Here is a 20,068-nt window from a genome sequence, read left to right on the forward strand (position 1 = left end):
ATTAGGAAAACGCAAACTATACATGCATGGAATCGTTTTCCGTTTGAAGCAGCATATTGAAAGTGAAATAACATAACTTTTGTTAAACTGTTTTAAGGACAGAGTGGAAGAAATGTAACCCCACTGAAATGCATCAACATAGATTTAGTTTCAAGGTTTGGCCATCCATCATAACCAGTCTAAAATTTTAATCATGACTTTAAGGTGCGCGTTAACAGTTTGTTTACAAACACTGAAACTGGATACGACTGTTTAATTAATCTGATTAGGCATTTAAAAGTGATTTTCTTTGAGAGACAATAAATAATTGGTTAACTCATAAGAAAAAACAAAAGCAACTGCAAAAAATTCCTTTAAGACGTTTTGAAGAGGGCTGACAGATGCTTCCTGTCAAGGGCACCATACAAGTTCACTTTTACTTTGGCTGCTCACAAGTACCATTCACATTCTGCAGGCCTTTTTCCAGTTTTGGGGAGGAGAATTTCTTCTTTCGTTGCACTGAGAAACCGTCCGGTCACCATGACTAGCAGCAACCCAGAGACGAGTAGAAATGTCAACGAAAAGCTATTTAATAATGGAGATGAAGGCACGACCGCGAAGAACAGGTAAACGTAGAACTCGAACTACATTTGATGTTTTATTAGTTAACATTGTATTGTCATTATTTTCTCTAAAACTAAACCGTTTCGTTTCGATCCGATGCATGTTAACTGATTTCTTTCTCGATAAAAATATGCCATATCACAGATTTACTTTTTTTCAGTAAATAATTGACTGTAAATACATAAAAAACGAAAAATAACCGAAACAGCATCGACTCCATGGACAGAAGTTAGCGGAGACGGACGCTGGTTATTATCCGGGAGTGGATGAGTTGTGTTTATCTAAATTAAACTACACTGAAAAATATATTACCAGTTGTTGTTCATCCAAATAATTTCCTTTTATTCCATTCAGTTAAAAAATATTAGTTTAGTTGTAGAACTAGTTTTTTATTTGGATCAACTGCAGAGTGTAAAACCTAAATATTTCAGTTTCATATAATGTATGTTTTTTTAGGTTGACCCAAAGGGGATTTGGTAACACCAGCAACATTTCCCAGAAAGCTTTGCTGCAAGAAGGATGTTTTAATATCTTCTGTTCTCCAATGCACACATTGAATACTGTTTTATTATAAAAAGTCATTGATAATCTTTATTTTCCTAATCGAAACTTTAAGCAGTTGGATTTATTGCACCCATTACAGAGCTGTATGCGTGCTTTAGTTTGTGTAGTTAACCTGGTCTTATTCCTTTGGCAATAAACTTTAAAAATACATGTAAAATCCAATTGATTGATTTACATTCGGTTTACTGATAAAATACAAGTTGAACCAAATTAATTGATTTATATTGGGTCAACTAATAAAATAAAGGTGTGAATTATTTCCTCACATTTTTTAGGTTTCATCACTGTTATGTTTTTTTCAGTGTATGTGCTCTTGATATGAGCATCTGCAAAATGGCTAAACTTTTAATTGCATATGTTGTGTGTACATTCACAGATAAGTAGTGTAGGCCACAGCCAGAGTACCTATTGGCCTTGTCATGCTGTTATTACTGAACATAGAGCTTAAAAATATGCATCTCTTGTGAAAAAATATGCATCTCTGGTCATAAAATTAGAATATCATCAAAAAGTTGATTTATTTAAATAATTCCATTCAAAAAGTGAAACTTGTAAATTATATTCATTCATTACACACAGACTAATATTTCAAATGTCTTTTAATTGTGATGATTATAACTGACAACTAATGAAAATCCCAAATTCAGTATCTCAGAAAATTAGAATATTACTTAAGACCAATAGAATTTTTTTTCGAAATGTTGGCCAACTGATAAGTATGAACGTAAAAAGTATGAGCATGTACAGCACTCAATACTTAGTTGGGGCTCCTTTTGCCTGAATTACTGCAGCAATGCGGTGTGGAATGGAGTCGATCAGTCTGTGGCACTGCTCAGGTGTTATGAGAGCCCAGGTTGCTCTGATAGTGGCCTTCGGCTCTTCTGCATTGTTGGGTCTGGCATCTTCCTCTTCACAATACCCCATAGATTTTCTATAGGGTTAAGGTCAGACGAGCTTGCTGGCCAATTAAGAACAGGGATACCATGGTCCTTAAACCAGGTACTGGTAGCTTTGGCACTGTGTGCAGGTGCCAAGTCCTGTTGGAAAATGAAATCTGCATCTCCATAAAGTTGGTCAGCAGCTTTATTCCTGGTAGACGGCTGCGTTGACCTTGGATCTCAGAAAACACAGTGGACCAACACCAGCAGATGACACAGTGGAAACTTTACACTGGACTTCAAGCAACGTGGATTCTGTGCCTCTCCTCTCTTCCTCCAGACTCTGGGACCTTGATTTCCAAAGGAAATGCAAAATTTACTTTAATCAGAGAACATAACTCAGCCCAGGCGAGACGCTTCTGACGCTGTGTCTTGTTCAAGAGTGGCTTGACACAAGGAATGCGACAGCTGAAACCCATGTCTTGCATACGTCTGTGCGTGGTGGTTCTTGGTAGCACTGAATCCAGCTGCAGTCCACTCTTTGTGAATCTTGCCCACATTTTTGAATGGGTTTTGTTTCACAATCCTCTCCAGAGTGCGGTTATCCCTATTGCTTGTATACTTTTTTCTACCACATCTTTTCCTTCCCTTCGCCTCTTTATTAATGTGCTTGGACACAGAGCTCTGTGAACAGCCAGCCTCTTTAGCTATGAACTTTTGTGTCTTGCCCTCCTTGTGCAAGGTGTCAATGGTCGTCTTTTGGACAGCTGTCAAGTCAGCAGTCTTCCCCATGATTGTGTTGCCTACAGAACTAGACTGAGAGACCATTTAAAGGCCTTTGCAGGTGTTTTGAGTTAATTAGCTGATTAGAGTGTGGCACCAGGTGTCTTCAATTTTGAACCTTTTCACAATATTGTAATTTTCTGAGATACTGAATTTGGGGTTTTCATTAGTTGTCAGTTATAATCATCAAAATTAAAAGAAATAAACACTTGAAATATATCAGTCTGTGTGGAATGAATGTATATATTATACACGTTTCACTTTTTGAATGGAATTACTGAAATAAATCAACTTTTTGATGTTATTCAAATTTTATGACCAGCACCTGTATGTTGATGTTTGGTCATAGAAGATTTGTAAATCCTACCATGGTGCTTTAAGGCTCATTACTAGTGGTAGAGCGCTTGCTCATTACTGTGTTCTACAATAGAGTGCTTTTACATTTACAAAGGTTTTCTGGGTTTGACACCATCCCACCTTTGTGAATTAATCAGCAAAAAGTGTTCTAAAAGCTATTGCTTACCATCACAGGGTCTCTATCTACTGTCAGTTCCCACTGTCTGCACAGAGATGGGTAGAAAAGCCTTACCATCACAGGGTCTCTATCTGCTGTCAGATCCCACTGTCTGCATAGAGATGGGTAGAAAAGCCTTACCATCACAGGGTCTCTATCTGCTGTCAGTTCCCACTGTCTGCATAGAGATGGGTAGAAAAGCCTTACCATCACAGGATCTCTATCTATTGTCAGTTCCCACTGTCTGCACAGAGATGGGTAAAAAAGCCTTACCATCACAGGGTCTCTATATACTGTCAGTTCCCACTGACTGCACAGAGATGGGTAGAAAAGCCTTACCATCACAGGGTTTCTATCTGCTGTCAGTTCCCACTGTCTGCATAGAGATGGGTAGAAAAGCCTTACCATCACAGGGTCTCTATCTGCTGTCAGTTCCCACTGTCTGCATAGAGATGGGTAGAAAAGCTTTTAGCTTTGCTGCTCTTACAGCCTGTAATGGTCTTCAATCTGACCTGAAAATGCAGGCCGCTGTAGCACTGGGTGTGTTTTAAGATAAAATGAGAATATTAGAGAAGTGCTTTTAAAATTAGAATATCTAGTTGTCAGTGCTTTTAATTTTTTTTTGCACTGGATGGAATGGTTGCTGTATTTTGATTTCCCTATGTTGTGTTGTGTGTTTTAAGATTGTTTTTGTTTGTTGATGCTCATCTTGGCCAGACAATCCTGTAAACTAGATTTTTAATCTCAGTGAGTCCTTTTCCAGGTTAAATAAATGTTAAATTAAATAAAACATTTAATAAATGAACTGATGACTTAGATACTGTGATTCATTTTTACATTGTGTTGAGTAAGGAACTTAAGCCTGACATTATGTTGAGTGAGGAAAAGCCTGACACTGTGTTGAGTAAGGAATTAAAGACTGACATTGTTTTGAGTTAGGAACTAAAGCCTGGCATTGTGTTGAGTTAGGAACTAAAGCTTGACAATGTGTTTGAGTAAACAGTGTTTCTACTGAGAGTCCCAAGCTGCTTCCCAAAGGCCACCTATTCATTCACTTCTGCTGCCCAGAGCCCCATAGACCCATTTGAAGTGGACGTCATGGTTACGTCGCTGAAGTTTGGTGGTGGCAGAAAACTGCAGGGACAAGTGTAAGATCCTCAGGCTAAAGGAGAAAAATTTCTTGTTGTGCCGTTTGATGTCAGAATAGGAATGCAAAAAAAGATGGCCATCATTTTGACAGAATACTGTTGTCAAAGCCATAATTTTTACAGAATACCATTGTCAAGGCCATCATTTGACACTAAATGCAGACGTTTATGGTTGCAAACCATTAAACAGACAGACTGGACTGATGGAATCATCCAGAAAGCTCAACTCTGTAGTGGTCATTTCATATCAGGCAAAGTTTTATCCACTGTTAATCCCACACAGGCAAAATCAATGCTGTAGTTATATAATAACAATATAATAATGATAAATTAGTAACTGCAGCAACTACAAAGTTGGCATTCTCAGTAGGCTATTTCACAATGGTAAACACTATTGACCAATGTTTAGCTAGCGTGTAAGCAGAATTAGCATTCAAACAAACCAAAGTGCTCATACTCAGACAGTTTAGCTTACATCTTTCATTATTTATGCAAGCATTTAATGAATGAATGGGATATACGTTAATATTATATCTGTGATATGATATTTACTTTACAAAATAATTGGAGAAGGCATCCTGATGATCCATATTCCTATGTTGTAACGAGTTTATTGTCACTTCCTGACACCAGTTTGGCTCCACCCACAAAATGCATCACTGTTTACTAACACATGAAGGGTTTATTAGTGTCCACAACAGGGTCCTGGGGAGGGTAGGGAAATGTACAGGGAATAGGGTGCCTTTAGAGGTTATGCCGTTGAGATTCTGCCGAGCTGCAGAGGCAGGTCAACCTGGTTCTCTCCCCCTGTATCAACCAGCACGGAGGTCCAAGCAGCCTGGACACCCGAGGAGGTCCAGCCGGTTGCAAAGGGCGAGGCGTGGGAGGAGAAGGTGGCTGTAGGTGAGTCACATGAGTTCGACTGTAGCATGATCACATGAGTTAGACTGTAGCATGGTCACATGAGTTGGACTGTAGCATGGTCACGAGTAACTCAGCCCCTTGTCCTGAGAGAGAGAGGGAGTTAGAGGGAGTTAGAGGGAGTAGAGAGGTGAGTGAGACAGGGAGAGGTGAGAGAGACAGGAAGAGGTGAGAGAGACAGGGAGAGGTTAGAGAGACAGGGAGAGGTTAGAGGGAGTAGAGAGGTGAGTGAGACAGGGAGAGGTGAGAGAGACAGGGAGAGGTGAGAGAGACAGGGAGAGGTGAGAGAGACAGGAAGAGGTGAGAGAGACAGGGAGAGGTGAGAGAGACAGGGAGAGGTGAGAGAGACAGGAAGAGGTGAGAGAGACAGGGAGAGGTTAGAGGGAGTAGAGAGGTGAGTGAGACAGGGAGAGGTGAGAGAGACAGGGAGAGGTGAGAGAGACAGGAAGAGGTGAGAGAGACAGGGAGAGGTGAGAGAGACAGGGAGAGGTGTTAGAAAGGAAAGAGCCAGGAAGGAATGATGAGTAGAGTGAGAGTGCAGCATTGACCCTAGTTAGTATATCACATAAATTCACCCTAGTTAATATATCACATAAATTCACCCTAGTTAATATATCACATAAATTCACCCTAGTTAATATATCACATAACTTCACCCTAGTTAATATATCACATAACTTCACCCTAGTTAGTATATCACATAAATTCACCCTAGTTAGTATATCACATAAATTCACCCTAGTTAGTATATCACATAAATTCACCCTAGTTAGTATATCACATAAATTCACCCTAGTTAATATATCACATAAATTCACCCTAGTTAGTATATCACATAAATTCACCCTAGTTAGTATATCACATAAATTCACCCTAGTTAATATATCACATAAATTCACCCTAGTTAGTATATCACATAAATTCACCCTAGTTAGTATATCACATAACTTCACCCTAGTTAGTATATCACATGAATTCACCCTAGTTAGTATATCACATAAATTCACCCTAGTTAGTATATCACATAAATTCACCCAAGTTAGTAGGGTACATAAATCCTGCTGTTGGTGTCCTGGTGCTGCAGGCCTCATCAAAGTGGATTTACTTAGATCTAACTTCATTAAATTAGGACTTTTTACCAGAGTTAGTAGAATGTTCTCTGAGCTGCTGGACCTGTACGCAACAAGGTAAAGAAGCCTGATGTTCAACATTGGATCGGTAGTTACCGGGAAGAAACTATAAGAGGATATCATTATACTCTGGAGTGAAATAAGAGGATGACATCACATTCTGGAGTGAAATAAGAGGATGTCATTACAGTCTAGAGTGAAATAAGAGGATGTCATTACAGTCTAGAGTGAAATAAGAGGATGTCATTACAGTCTAGAGTGAAATAAGAGGATGTCACAATACTCTGGAGTGAAATAAGAGGATGTCATTATACTCTGGAGTGAAATGAGAGGATGTCATTACAGTCTGGAGTGAAATAAGAGGATGTCATTATACTCTGGAATGAACTATGAGGATGTCATTGCAGTCTGGAGTGAACTAAGAGGATGTCATTATACTCTGGAGTGAAATAAGAGGATGTCATTATACTCTGGAGTGAAATAAGAGGATGTCATTATACTCTGGAGTGAAATAAGAGGATGTCATTATACACTGGAGTGAACTAAGATGATGTCACAATACTCTGGAATTAATAAGAGGATGTCATTATACTCTGAAATAAACTAAGCGGATGTCATTATACTCTGGAATGAACTAAGAGGATGTCACAATACTCTGGAGGGAACTAAGAGGCAATTCATTTGCATATTTCTCATACTCTTTTTTCCTTTTTGGGTACATCAGAAATAATTTAAATTAGTTAGCTGTGCAGCACAAACTAAAACAAGTAACTTTCCGTTGTTGTGGTTCTCCTCTGTCCTGTGGGTCTTTGCCTTTGTCAGAATCTCTGTGGACAACTAAGGCCAGTGGCTCAGTCAGACTCAGGATAAATGAAGCCTGCCGTGAGGAGACAACCACAGAGCCACTCACAGTGCACCAGATGTTTAAGACCTCCGTCAAGAGGTATGGACTCCTGAAGTCTCTGCCCAGTATTAACAACACTATTACATATGTGATATACTGTCATATTATATAAATGGACACCTGAATGACCTGGCCAGTAATAACAACACTATTATATATGTGATATACTATTTTATTATATAAATGGACACCTGAATGACCTGGCCAGTAATAACAACACTCATATATGTGTTATACTATCATATTATATAAATGGACACCTGAATGACCTGGCCAGTAATAACAACTGTATTATTTATTTGATATCTTATCATATTATATTATAGATATGGACACCTGAATGCCTTGGCCTATAAAAAGAACAACCAATGGGAGAAGATTACCTTTCCTGAATACTACCATTGTTGCCGCAGAGCTGGCAAGAGTTTCCTGAAGGTTGAAACCTGCTCTGTTGTTCTGTCTAATATAAACAAACAACTTGATTCACAACATAAAAAACATTTTCATGTTACCATACATTGTAAGCTTGGTCACACACACATTATTATATTACATTATACTTGTTCACACATAAGAAGTTTTAAATCGTCATTGATGCAATCACTTTTTGCAGCTGGAGTTGAAGCGCTTCCATGGAGTTGGGATACTAGGATCCAACTCACCGGAGTGGTTCTTCTCTGCTATTGGAGGGATCATGGCAGGGTAAACTTAACCCTGACCTCAACCACCACACCAACCCTACGTCTAACCCTGACCTCAACCACCACACCAACCCTACGCCTAACCCTAACCTCAACCACCACACCAACCCTACGCCTAACCCTAACCTCAACCACCACACCAACCCTACGCCTAACCCTAACCTCAACCACCACACCAACCCTACGCCTAACCCTGACCTCAACCACCACACCAACCCTACGTCTAATCCTGACCTCAACCACCACACCAACCCTACGTCTAATCCTGACCTCAACCACCACACCAACCCTACGCCTAACCCTAACCTCAACCACCACACCAACCCTACGCCTAACCCTAACCTCAACCACCACACCAACCCTACGCCTAACCCTAACCTCAACCACCACACCAACCCTACGCCTAACCCTAACCTCAACCACCACACCAACCCTACGCCTAACCCTAACCTCAACCACCACACCAACCCTACGCCTAACCCTGACCTCAACCACCACACCAACCCTACGCCTAACCCTAACCTCAACCACCACACCAACCCTACGCCTAACCCTGACCTCAACCACCACACCAACCCTACGCCTAACCCTAACCTCAACCACCACACCAACCCTACGCCTAACCCTAACCTCAACCACCACACCAACCCTACGCCTAACCCTAACCTCAACCACCACACCAACCCTACGCCTAACCCTAACCTCAACCACCACACCAACCCTACGCCTAACCCTGACCTCAACCACCACACCAACCCTACGCCTAACCCTGACCTCAACCACCACACCAACCCTACGCCTAACCCTGACCTCAACCACCACACCAACCCTACGCCTAACCCTAACCTCAACCACCACACCAACCCTACGCCTAACCCTGACCTCAACCACCACACCAACCCTACGCCTAACCCTAACCTCAACCACCACACCAACCCTACGCCTAACCCTAACCTCAACCACCACACCAACCCTACGCCTAACCCTAACCTCAACCACCACACCAACCCTACGTCTAATCCTGACCTCAACCACCACACCAACCCTACGCCTAACCCTGACCTCAACCACCACACCAACCCTACGCCTAACCCTGACCTCAACCACCACACCAACCCTACGCCTAACCCTGACCTCAACCACCACACCAACCCTACGCCTAACCCTAACCTCAACCACCACACCAACCCTACGCCTAACCCTAACCTCAACCACCACACCAACCCTACGCCTAACCCTGACCTCAACCACCACACCAACCCTACGCCTAACCCTAACCTCAACCACCACACCAACCCTACGCTTAACCCTGACCTCAACCACCACACCAACCCTACGCCTAGGCAATTCACTACCCAAAAGAGGGAACATAGAAAAATTGCATATGTATCATTAAATTATTTGAATCACTATAATTTTACATATATAACCACTATAATTTAGAGCCAGTTAACTTGGTGTGTGATTTTGAAGGTGTTTGCTTACACATGACTTTATATAGGATAGATTTTTCAAGTACGTGGAGTCTAATCACATTTTCCTATTTTACTTCTGTAACTGCGGGAGCTTGCAAGGCTCCCCAGGTGTATTTCTTTTAGTTAATAATAATATTTGCATCTTGAACCTTTCCGTTTTAATTTTTAATCTGTTTAAGCATGCCCCCGCAACTTTACTTGTAAAGTTAAAATCTAGTTATATATGTAGATTAATTTAACAACAAAATATTTTCAGAAGTGTGGAGTGCATTACGTCACTAGTAAAAAAATACTAATTTAAATGCATGAAACTCTGAGGAACTGACCTAACAAAACATGAAAAAGGGTGTATAGTTTTCTCTGTATTTATTTTAACCTGAAACGTTTAAATCAATGTTGTGATGTCAACTCTTTGTGCTTTTCAACCTCCTTCCAAATGCATCTTCACAGCATGTTTTCTCTGCCATCCCTCCCTGTCTGCTATAGAGGCATACTGACAGGGATCTATTCCACTAACTGTCCTGAAGCCTGTCACTACGTGGCCAGTGACTCTAAAGCCAACATCATCATGGTGGAAAACCAAAAGCAGTTGGAAAAGATTTTACAGGTAGCTACTGTTATTCCAGTCCTTTTTTTCTTAGTGGTGAGATTGACCAGAAGGAAGAGAATACATTTACAGGTTCTTCTTTTGATCTCATCTAGATACGAAGTCGCCTGCCCGATTTGAAAGCCATAGTGCAATATAGTGGATCTCCACAACAGAAGCTGCCAAACCTTTACTCAGTAAGTAAAAAACACTCAACAGGTTTCCTGACACTTTAAACCATATTAGTTTGCATGGATGGGACCAAAGGTTATTGAGGACTGAGAGCCTTTCAGGCCAGATGACATGGAGACTATTAGATTACAACAACACTTTCCATCGAACAAGCACTGTTGCTGGAAATAGTCCAATCTTTGCATCGCTAGTGTGAGTTTGTTTTAGGTGCTTCCCTAAGACATAGTTTTTTACTTAAGTCAACACTTATTCCTAATTCAGTGCTCATTTCACTCCAAGACACATCGACAGGCGTTGTCTTCAGTCCTCTGTAACAACAGGGACTATCTGTTGGAAAGAGTCCTACGTTACAACGCAAATCTGGCAACAAGTTTTGTAGATCTAAATAAAACCCTTGTAGAGTACAAAGCCCAATACTAACAAACAAGATGGAGGACAACTCAAGAGTTCAACTGGAAATATCAGATACCTTTTAGCCAGTTTAACCACTATGGCAACGTATTGTCTATAACTTGCCAGAGGGGTGTGTCTATGATACACTTAATGAAACAACTTGACTATGATGATGCAGCTCATCTGTCGACTTTGGTTTAAATAAAATAATTGCATCAGTGCCTTACTTGAAAAAAAAAGATTGCCTCAGTGTGTGGTTTTAGCTTTCTTTGATAATACTGTATAATATGACACACACATGGAAGTTATGATATGCATGTTGAAGTTGATGATGTTGTTGTACTTTTTGTTGTACTTCCTGTTGTTGTTGACATTGTTGTCGTGGCTAGTGGGAGGAGTTTTTGGAGCTGGGTGTGGATGTTTCTGATTCTGAACTGGATGAGATGATGGACAGTCAAAGAGCCAATCAGTGCTGTACTCTGATCTACACCTCTGGTACGACAGGTCGGCCTAAAGGAGTGATGCTCAGCCACGACAATGTGAGTTCACACAGGAAGGACGCAATCAAATGTTGACTCATTACTGCCAGTAGTAGTGGAAGTAGTATTAGTATTTATTTCACCGTTTTTATTCATCAAGGAAAACATTTCCAGTGTCATGCTCATGAAAAAAACAACATACACACAAAATTCAGCACTTTTAGAATGAGAGCTAAAGGGCAGTCAATCCAGACAAACATCTTATAGCTAGAAAATGCAAGTTATGAATGCCTGTTCAAAACGGTTCTGCAACTCCAAGTTTAGACCACAGCATTAAGTGATCAAATCCTAAAACAAAAATTACCAATATGTTATTCAAATTTTGTTTGTTATGTATGTTTTCTTTAACGGAATGTAAACCGTCGTTGTCACGTTCTGGCACAGCAGCCAGCCAAGCCAGTGAATCCAACGCCCTCACTTGCTCACTTCACAATGGCCAATCCATCGCCCTCTCTCACTCACTTCATCACGGCCGTGCCTGTGAATCCAACACCCTGTCTTGTAATTTAGTTTCGGATTCGTCTTGTTTTAGTCACTATATTAAATGTCCTCTGTTCTTCTTGCATGTGTGTCCAGCCTCCATCCTTCAACATCGTCTTAAAATATGTGGTTTAATTGTAATTTAACCAAATGTTTTCTAAAGGTGACATAATTATACATGCTAAAGTCAAGCCCTACATTATTAGACACAGTAATGAGGAGATCATTTCACACGTGAATGTCCATGGTGACCATATCAAGCTGCCTGCCTGGTGCTGTAGATCACATGGACGGCGATTCATGCCAGCCGGGCCGGGGATGTGTCGGCTGGGGATGTGCAGCAGGAGACCCTAGTCAGTTATCTTCCCCTCAGTCACATCGCTGCCCAGATGTTTGACATCTGGACCGCCATTCAGTGGGGAGAGATGGTTTACTTCGCCCAGCCAGACGCTCTAAAGGTATTCCACTCGTGTGTGTGTACGTGTGTGTATGTGTGTGTGTGTGTGTGTGTATGCTTGTGTCTTTCTAACACTGTATTTCCAGTGCTCTTACAGTATACCAGTTGTAGATGGACAAATGTGTCTTCCTGCTACAGAATTTTAAAAGTGAGTAAGGTCTACATGCATTTTTTTGGTTAGTGTTATTTTGTCAGGTAGGGATAACTATAAGACGACATTTTTATTTTCAGCAGTGACCTGGGAGCCTTGGGTCCACGGTTGAACTGCCTTGCTTAGGGACACAATGAGAGATTGTTTCATCTTGCCAGTCTAGGATTTGATTATTTCGGTCGCTGGTCAGATGCTCTAACCACTGGGCAATTCTGCTGCCACTCTGTATAGGTGCCGTGTTTTTCTGTTCATGTATGTTGGCGGTAAAATTATTCAATTATTTGTGTGTAAACAGGGCAGTCTGGTGACCACTCTAACTGAGGTGAACCCCTCAAACCATATGGGAGTACCACGGGTCTGGGAGAAGATCATGGAGAAGGTGAAGGAGGAGATCAGTCGTTGTGGATATGTGAAGAAGAAGCTGGTGACATGGGCCATGTCTGTTAGCCTCCAACACCATCAGTAAGAAGAGTTCAAACAGTCTGTTAGCCTCCAACACCATCAGTAAGAAGAGTTCAAACAGTCTGTTAGCCTCAACACCATCAGTAAGAAGAGTTCAAACAGTCTTTTAGCCTCCAACACCATCAGTAAGAAGAGTTCAAACAGTCTGTTAGCCTCAACACCATCAGTAAGAAGAGTTCAAACAGTCTGTTAGCCTCCAACACCATCAGTAAGAAGAGTTCAAACAGTCTGTTAGCCTCCAACACCATCAGTAAGAAGAGTCTGACACTCAGCAGAACCACAGATAAAACATTCAGCAGAAACATGTCAGACACTCAGTAGAACCACGTCTGACACTCAGCAGAACAACAGAAAAAACAGCAGAACCATGTCTGACACTCAGTAGAACCACATGAGACACTCAACAGAACCATGTCTGACAGTAGAACCACATAAGACACTCAACAGAACCATGACATACACTCAGCAGAACCATGTCAGACACTCAGTAGAACCATGTCTGACACTCAGCAGAAACATGTCAGACACTCAGTGGAACCACGTCTGACACTCAGCAGAACCACAGAAAAAACAGCAGAACCATGCCTGACACTCAATAGAACCACATGAGACACTCAACAGAACCATGTCTGACAGTAGAACCACATAAGACACTCAACAGAACCATGACATACACTCAGCAGAACCATGTCAGACACTCAGTAGAACCATGTCTGACACTCAGCAGAAACATGTCAGACACTCAGTGGAACCACGTCTGACACTCAGCAGAACCACAGAAAAAACAGCAGAACCATGCCTGACACTCAGTAGAACCACATGAGACACTCAACAGAACCATGTCTGACAGTAGAACCACATAAGACACTCAACAGAACCATGACATACACTCAACAGAACCACGTCAGACACTCAGTAAAACCATGTCAGACACTCAGTAGAACCACATCTGACACTCAGTAGAACCACGTCTGACACTCAGCAGAACCACGACAGACACTCGACAGAACCACGTCTGAAACTCAGCAGAACCATGTCTGACATTCAGCAGAACCACATCTGACATTCAGTATAACCACTTCTGACATTCAGCAGAACCACATCTGACATTCAACAGAACCACTTCTGACACTCAGCAGAACCATGTCTGACATTCAACAGAACCACATATGACACTTAGCAGAACCACATCTGACATTCAGCAGAACCACATCTGTCATTCAGTAGAACCACATCTGACATTCAGCAAAACCACCTCTGACACTTAGCAGAACCACATCTTACACTCAAAAATACATTGTATAGCAGGCGAATACAGTAACTAACAACCTGGTTTCAATCTGCAGACGACCAGGAGAGAAGCAGTTCCTGTTTGCTCTGGCTGACAGTTTGGTATTGGAGAAGCTTCGTGCTCAGCTGGGATTCTCCCACTGTCACAAGTTCTTCTCTGGAGCGGCTCCTATTGGCATGGAAACCATAGAGTTCTTCTTGGGTCTAAATATCTGTCTGTATGAAGTCTATGGGATGTCTGAGAGCACTGGACCACACTTTGTGTCAGGACCTAGAGCTTATAAACTTCCCAGGTATGGAGGCAGGCTGGGATTAATCCTAGCAAACACATATGACCTGTTTTGTTGACACAGATTAAGCCACGCCCTGGACTAAAAATGTAGGTTTCCATTGAGCTGGGTTTTTAGTCCAGGACTAGGCTTAGTCTGTTTCTGCGAAACTGACCCACATGGGTTGAAGTAAAATGCCGACATTCCAATAATTATTTACATAAAATGGTGTGATATTGCTTGACATTTCAACCATACTGTCTTCAGTGTAGTAGACCAAGGTTTTTGTTGCATTACACTGATGTAAAATGTTTTATAACAGGTACTATAGTAAACAATGTTTCAGTTATTACATTGATTTACTGCTGCATTGTCCTGTAGTTGTGGGAAGGTGATCCCTGGCTGTCGAGCTAAGCTGTCCAACATGGACTCAAGCAATGTTGGAGAGGTGTGCTGCTGGGGACGGAACATCTTCATGGGCTTCCTCAACATGGAAGACAAGACCCTTGAGGCTCTGGACGAGGAGGGTTGGCTCAGGTCAGGTGACCTGGGGAGGATAGACCAAGATGGCTTTCTGTACATCACCGGACGAATTAAAGGTCTGACACCACAGTAATAGTAGTAGTAGGAGTAGTAGTAGTAGTTGTGGTTGTAGTAGTGTTAGTTGTTGTAGTAGTAGTTGTGGTTGTAGTAGTAGTAGTGTTAGTTGTAGTTGTAGTAGTATAAATAGTTGTGGTTGTAGTAGTTGTAGTTGTAGTAGTAGAAATAGTTGTGGTTGTAGTAGTGTTAGTTGTAGTAGTAGTGTTAGTAGTAGTAATAGTAGTAGTAGTAGTAGTAATATTAGTTGTAGTTGTAGTAGTGTTAGCTGTAATAGTAGTAGTTGTGGTTGTTGTAGTGTTACTTGTAGTAGTAGTAGTAGTGTTAGTTGTAGTAGTAGTGTTAGTTGTAGTTGTTTAAGAAGTAGTTGTGGTTGTAGTAGTGTTAGTTGTAATAGTAGCAGTTGTGGTTGTAGTAGTGTTAGTTGTAGTAGTTGTAATAGCAGTAGTATTACAGTAATGATGTAATCTCTGTCCCCCTCACCCCTACAGAGTAATGATGTAATCTCTGTCCCCCCACCCCTACAGAGTAATGATGTAATCTCTGTCCCCCCTCACCCCTACAGAGTAATGATATCATCTCTGTCCCCCTCACCCCTACAGAGTTGATTATAACAGCAGGAGGAGAAAACATCCCTCCTGTTCCCATAGAGGAAGCAGTGAAGAAGGAGCTGCCCTTAATAAGCAATGCCATGCTAATTGGAGACAAAAGGAAATTCCTTTCCTTGCTGCTCACACTGAAGGTAATTCAACCTCATCCGCTACACACTGAAGGTATCCAACCTCATTAATTACACACTGAAGGTAATCCAACCTCATCCGTTACACACTGAAGGTATCCAACCTCATCCGTTACACACAGAAGGTAATCCAATCTCATCTGCTACACACTAAAGGTATCCAACCTCATCCGCTACACACTGAAGGTAATCCAACCTCATCCGCTACACACTGAAGGTATCCAACCTCATTCATTACACACTGAAGGTATCCAACCTCATTCATTACACACTGAAGGTATCCAACCACATTCATTACACACTGAAGGTATCCAACCTCATTCATTACACACTGAAGGTATCCAACCTCATTCATTACACACTGAAGGTATCCAACCTCATTCATTAAAATAATGTCATCCATCAACATTAAGCACTGAAGCTTAACTCCAAAAAAGTTAGGAGTTAAAAGAACAGCATTTCTTAATGTATTATTCATCCCTGAACATCATGATTAGTCAGACTGGAACAACTTTACCACAACCCAGTAAGTATCAATAGGATAAGATACATCTTACTGGTTACATGGCAGGAGGGAGGAGGGAAGGTCAGAGAGAGGTGGGAGGGTCAAGGAGAGGTGGGAGGGTCAGCATGCAAGATGGGAATGTCACGAGAATCCTGGATAGCAATTACCTTGACTAAATTGAGGCCTTTGACCAGAGTGATTCTCTGTTTTCTTTATGGCCCCGGGACCTGAAAGAAGTAGTCTCTAAATTTCTGTCCCTGCCACTTTCCTTGACCTCTGACAGCCGAACTGTGACCTCTGACTCTGTTCCCTGTGTCTATAAGGTCACCGTTAACACAGAGACAACAGAACCAACACAGGAGCTCTCTCTGGAAGCTGTACAGTTCTGTCAGCACCTGGGCAGCCAATCAACCAAGGTTTCGGACATCATTGAGGGGCAGGACCAGGAAGTGTACCTAGCTATCCAGCAGGGCATTGACAGGGTGAATGCCCAGGCCACCTCCAATGCACAGATAATCCAGAAGTGGACTATCCTGCCATGGGACTTCTCAATAGCTGGAGGGGAGCTGGGTAAAAACTGCACCACATTGGCTCTGTAGACTGATTGAAATATACTAATTTCTAGTGGATTGACTATGTTAACATGAATGGTACCTTAGATCTGTCAGGATATAACAGAATGAAGGGTCGACAGAACAACATTAGTTTGGGTGCCTCGGATGAAGCTGGTTTGGACATGTGTAAGCAATTCTGGAATTTTGGAAGCGGGAATGACAGTTGGCCTTAGACTGGCCCATAATGAAGGCTGACACATAGACTGGCCCGTAATTACAGTTGGCCCATAGACTGGCCCGTAATTACAGTTGGCCCATAGACTGGCCCGTAATTACAGTTGGCCCATAGACTGGCCCATAATGAAGGCTGACACATAGACTGGCCCGTAATTACAGTTGGCCCATAGACTGGCCCGTAATTACAGTTGGCCCATAGACTGGCCCGTAATTACAGTTGGCCCATAGACTGGCCCGTAATTACAGTTGGCCCATAGACTGGCCCGTAATTACAGTTGGCCCATAGACTGGCCCATAATGAAGGCTGACACATAGACTGGCCCGTAATTACAGTTGGCCCATAGACTGGCCCGTAATTACAGTTGGCCCATAGACTGGCCCGTAATTACAGTTGGCCCATAGACTGGCCCGTAATTACAGTTGGCCCATAGACTGGCCCGTAATTACAGTTGGCCCATAGACTGTCCTGTAATGATTGTTGGCCCATAGACTGTCCTGTAATGACAGTTGGCCCATAGACTTTGGATCGGGGCATTGTCCTCCTGGAGAGACCCAATAATAAACCCTCTTTCAAAGTTTGATACAAAAATGAGGTCAACAGAGCCTGCTCAGCATTTTTATACAAGCCACATACCATGATCAAATGTTAATTGCTTATTTGTATCATGCAGTACACCTGTATGGAAGCATCTGCATTTGTTATGTTCCTCCAATCATTTATTCAGGTTTTTCCTATAATTTGTCACCCGTCAGATTAAAATGTTAACTTAATGATACAGGACTGGATTACTCAATACTAGTCCAGAGCTCTTCAAACCTGTCCCTGGAGAGAAATCCTTGTATCGTACTTGGCGTCAGCATAATGGTCAATTACAATGCAGATTTGCTAGATTAGGGTTGGAGTTTAAAACGTTGGAGTTGGAACGTGATTGGAGTTAATACCTACAGAAGTTCAGATCTATAGGAACTGGGTTGGAGTTAAAACCTACAGGAGTGTTGATCTACAGAAGTTAAAACCTACAAGGGTTTTGATCTACAGGAACAGGTTTGGAGATAAAACCTACAGGATTTTTGATCGACAGGAACAAGGTTGTACTCCATGGTATATAAGAGATGAATATTGATGAAACCTTTCTGCTTTCAGGTCCGACGTTGAAGCTGCATCGGCCTGTTGTCCTGAACATGTATCACAAGGAAATAGAGAATTTCTACAAATAATGACGTGGATATAGAACTATAGATTTTAGGCTGATGTTATAGAGAACTGCATGAATATAGGATAATGTCAGAGAATGACATGAATATAGGATAATGTCAGAGAATGACATTAATCTAGAACTCCAGATAGTTGGCTGATGTCACAGAGAATGACGTGAATGGAGAACCCCAGATAGTGGCTGATTTCACAGAGAATGACGTGAATGGAGAACCCCAGATAGTGGCTGATGTCACTGAGAATGACGTGAATGGAGAACCCCAGATAGTGGCTGATTTCACAGAGAATGACGTGAATGGAGAACCCCAGATAGTGGCTGATGTCACAGAGAATGACGTGAATGGAGAACCCCAGATAGTGGCTGATTTCACAGAGAATGACGTGAATGGAGAACCCCAGATAGTGGCTGATGTCACAGAGAATGACGTGATTGGAGAACCCCAAATAATTGCTGATGTCACAATAATATGAATGTAGAAACCAAGATAGTGGCTAATGTCACAGAGAATGACATATGTAGCTAGATAGTGGCTGATGTCACAGAGAATGACATATGTAGCTAGATAGTGGCTAATGTCACAGAGAATGACATAAATGTAGAACCCTAGATAGTGGCTAATGTCACAGAGAATGACATATGTAGCTAGATAGTGGCTGATGTCACAGAGAATGACATATGTAGCTAGATAGTGGCTAATGTCATAGAGAATGACATAAATGTAGAACCCTGGATAGTGGCTAATGTCACAGAGAATGACATAAATGTAGAACCCTAGATAGTGGCTGATGTCACAGAGAATGACATAAATGTAGAACCCTAGATAGTGGCTAATGTCACAGAGAATGACATAAATGTAGAACCCTAGATAGTGGCTAATGTCACAGAGAATGACATAAATGTAGAACCCTAGATAGTGGCTAATGTCACAGAGAATGACATGAACTTCACAGTTATCTTTTGTGCCCTCTGTTGCTACATAACTAAATGTATAGATTAAGCATATTACTGAAATAATGTATAAATAAAGCATATTACTGAAATAATGTATAGATAAAGCATATTATTGAAATAAAGTACAGATAAAGCATATTACTGAAATAATGTACAGATTAAGGCCAGGAATCGCACCTGCGTGTTTCTGTGTAGTTTTGTCGTTAGAGCACGACAATGGTAACAGCAGATTAGTGGGTTTGATTGAGGACCACCCTTGTGCACTGACAGCAGGATGTGTGGGTTATTCACAGTGACAACTACACGTAAAAACAGGTTGCAGATAACAGTGAGTCACTATGCTAACCAGTGTAATTTACTACTAGTCATTTTTGCTTGTTCATGTTAATAATAGGGTACATATTGCCCCTTTAAATTTAACAGAACGATCAAATGAAGACAGCACCTGTACCGATGCTTGTTGTGTTCCCAGTGGAAACCGTAGTTGTTTAAGTTGTTCCAGTGTGATTAAACATGATGTTCATGTTGTGTAATGCTGTTGTAAAAGCACCACTTCTAATTCCTGTTCCTGTGCTTTTAGGGTGCATTCAGCAATGTTTAGTAAATAATATCTGACTATTGTTGTGAATATTTCTGTTCCACAGCCTGGACTTGTGGGTTGCATGCACTGCAACTACAACATAACAGTTATCTATCAGTACCGACGGCCTCTGGAACATCACTATGTTCTCTATGTGGGAGTATCCAGTCAGAACCTTTAGAATCACATGTCCATCATTCCTGATGTATTACAATACTGTTAATATATTATCAATATAAACAGACCAA

The 20,068-nt window shown here is 41.5% G+C and overlaps 1 protein-coding gene across 1 annotated transcript; it reads left to right on the forward strand.

Annotated features, from left to right (window-relative positions):
* Nucleotides 1-383: 383 nt before the first annotated feature.
* acsbg1 (acyl-CoA synthetase bubblegum family member 1) lies at nt 384-19,976 on the forward strand. The gene is made up of 15 exons (XM_029114876.2): nt 384-605; nt 5,311-5,393; nt 7,364-7,484; nt 7,772-7,880; nt 8,059-8,147; nt 10,108-10,228; nt 10,324-10,404; nt 11,182-11,331; nt 12,093-12,269; nt 12,715-12,881; nt 14,228-14,464; nt 14,822-15,039; nt 15,640-15,779; nt 16,605-16,851; nt 18,217-19,976. Exons 1-15 carry the CDS (start codon nt 520-522, stop codon nt 18,288-18,290), a joined length of 2,100 nt encoding a protein of 699 aa, XP_028970709.2. The 5' UTR covers nt 384-519; the 3' UTR covers nt 18,291-19,976.
* Nucleotides 19,977-20,068: the final 92 nt, after the last annotated feature.

The sequence above is a fragment of the Esox lucius genome, chromosome 19 (genome assembly GCF_011004845.1).
Source record: "Esox lucius isolate fEsoLuc1 chromosome 19, fEsoLuc1.pri, whole genome shotgun sequence".
NCBI lineage: Eukaryota > Metazoa > Chordata > Actinopteri > Esociformes > Esocidae > Esox > Esox lucius.

Coding starts and splice junctions, on each gene's coding strand:
- acsbg1 (XM_029114876.2), top strand. CDS start 520: ATGACTAGCAGCAACCCAGAGACGAGTAGAAATGTCAACGAAAAGCTA. Junction 606..5,310: donor GGCACGACCGCGAAGAACAG/GTAAACGTAGAA, acceptor TGTATCAACCAG/CACGGAGGTCCAAGCAGCCT. Junction 16,852..18,216: donor AATAGCTGGAGGGGAGCTGG/GTAAAAACTGCA, acceptor TTCTGCTTTCAG/GTCCGACGTTGAAGCTGCAT.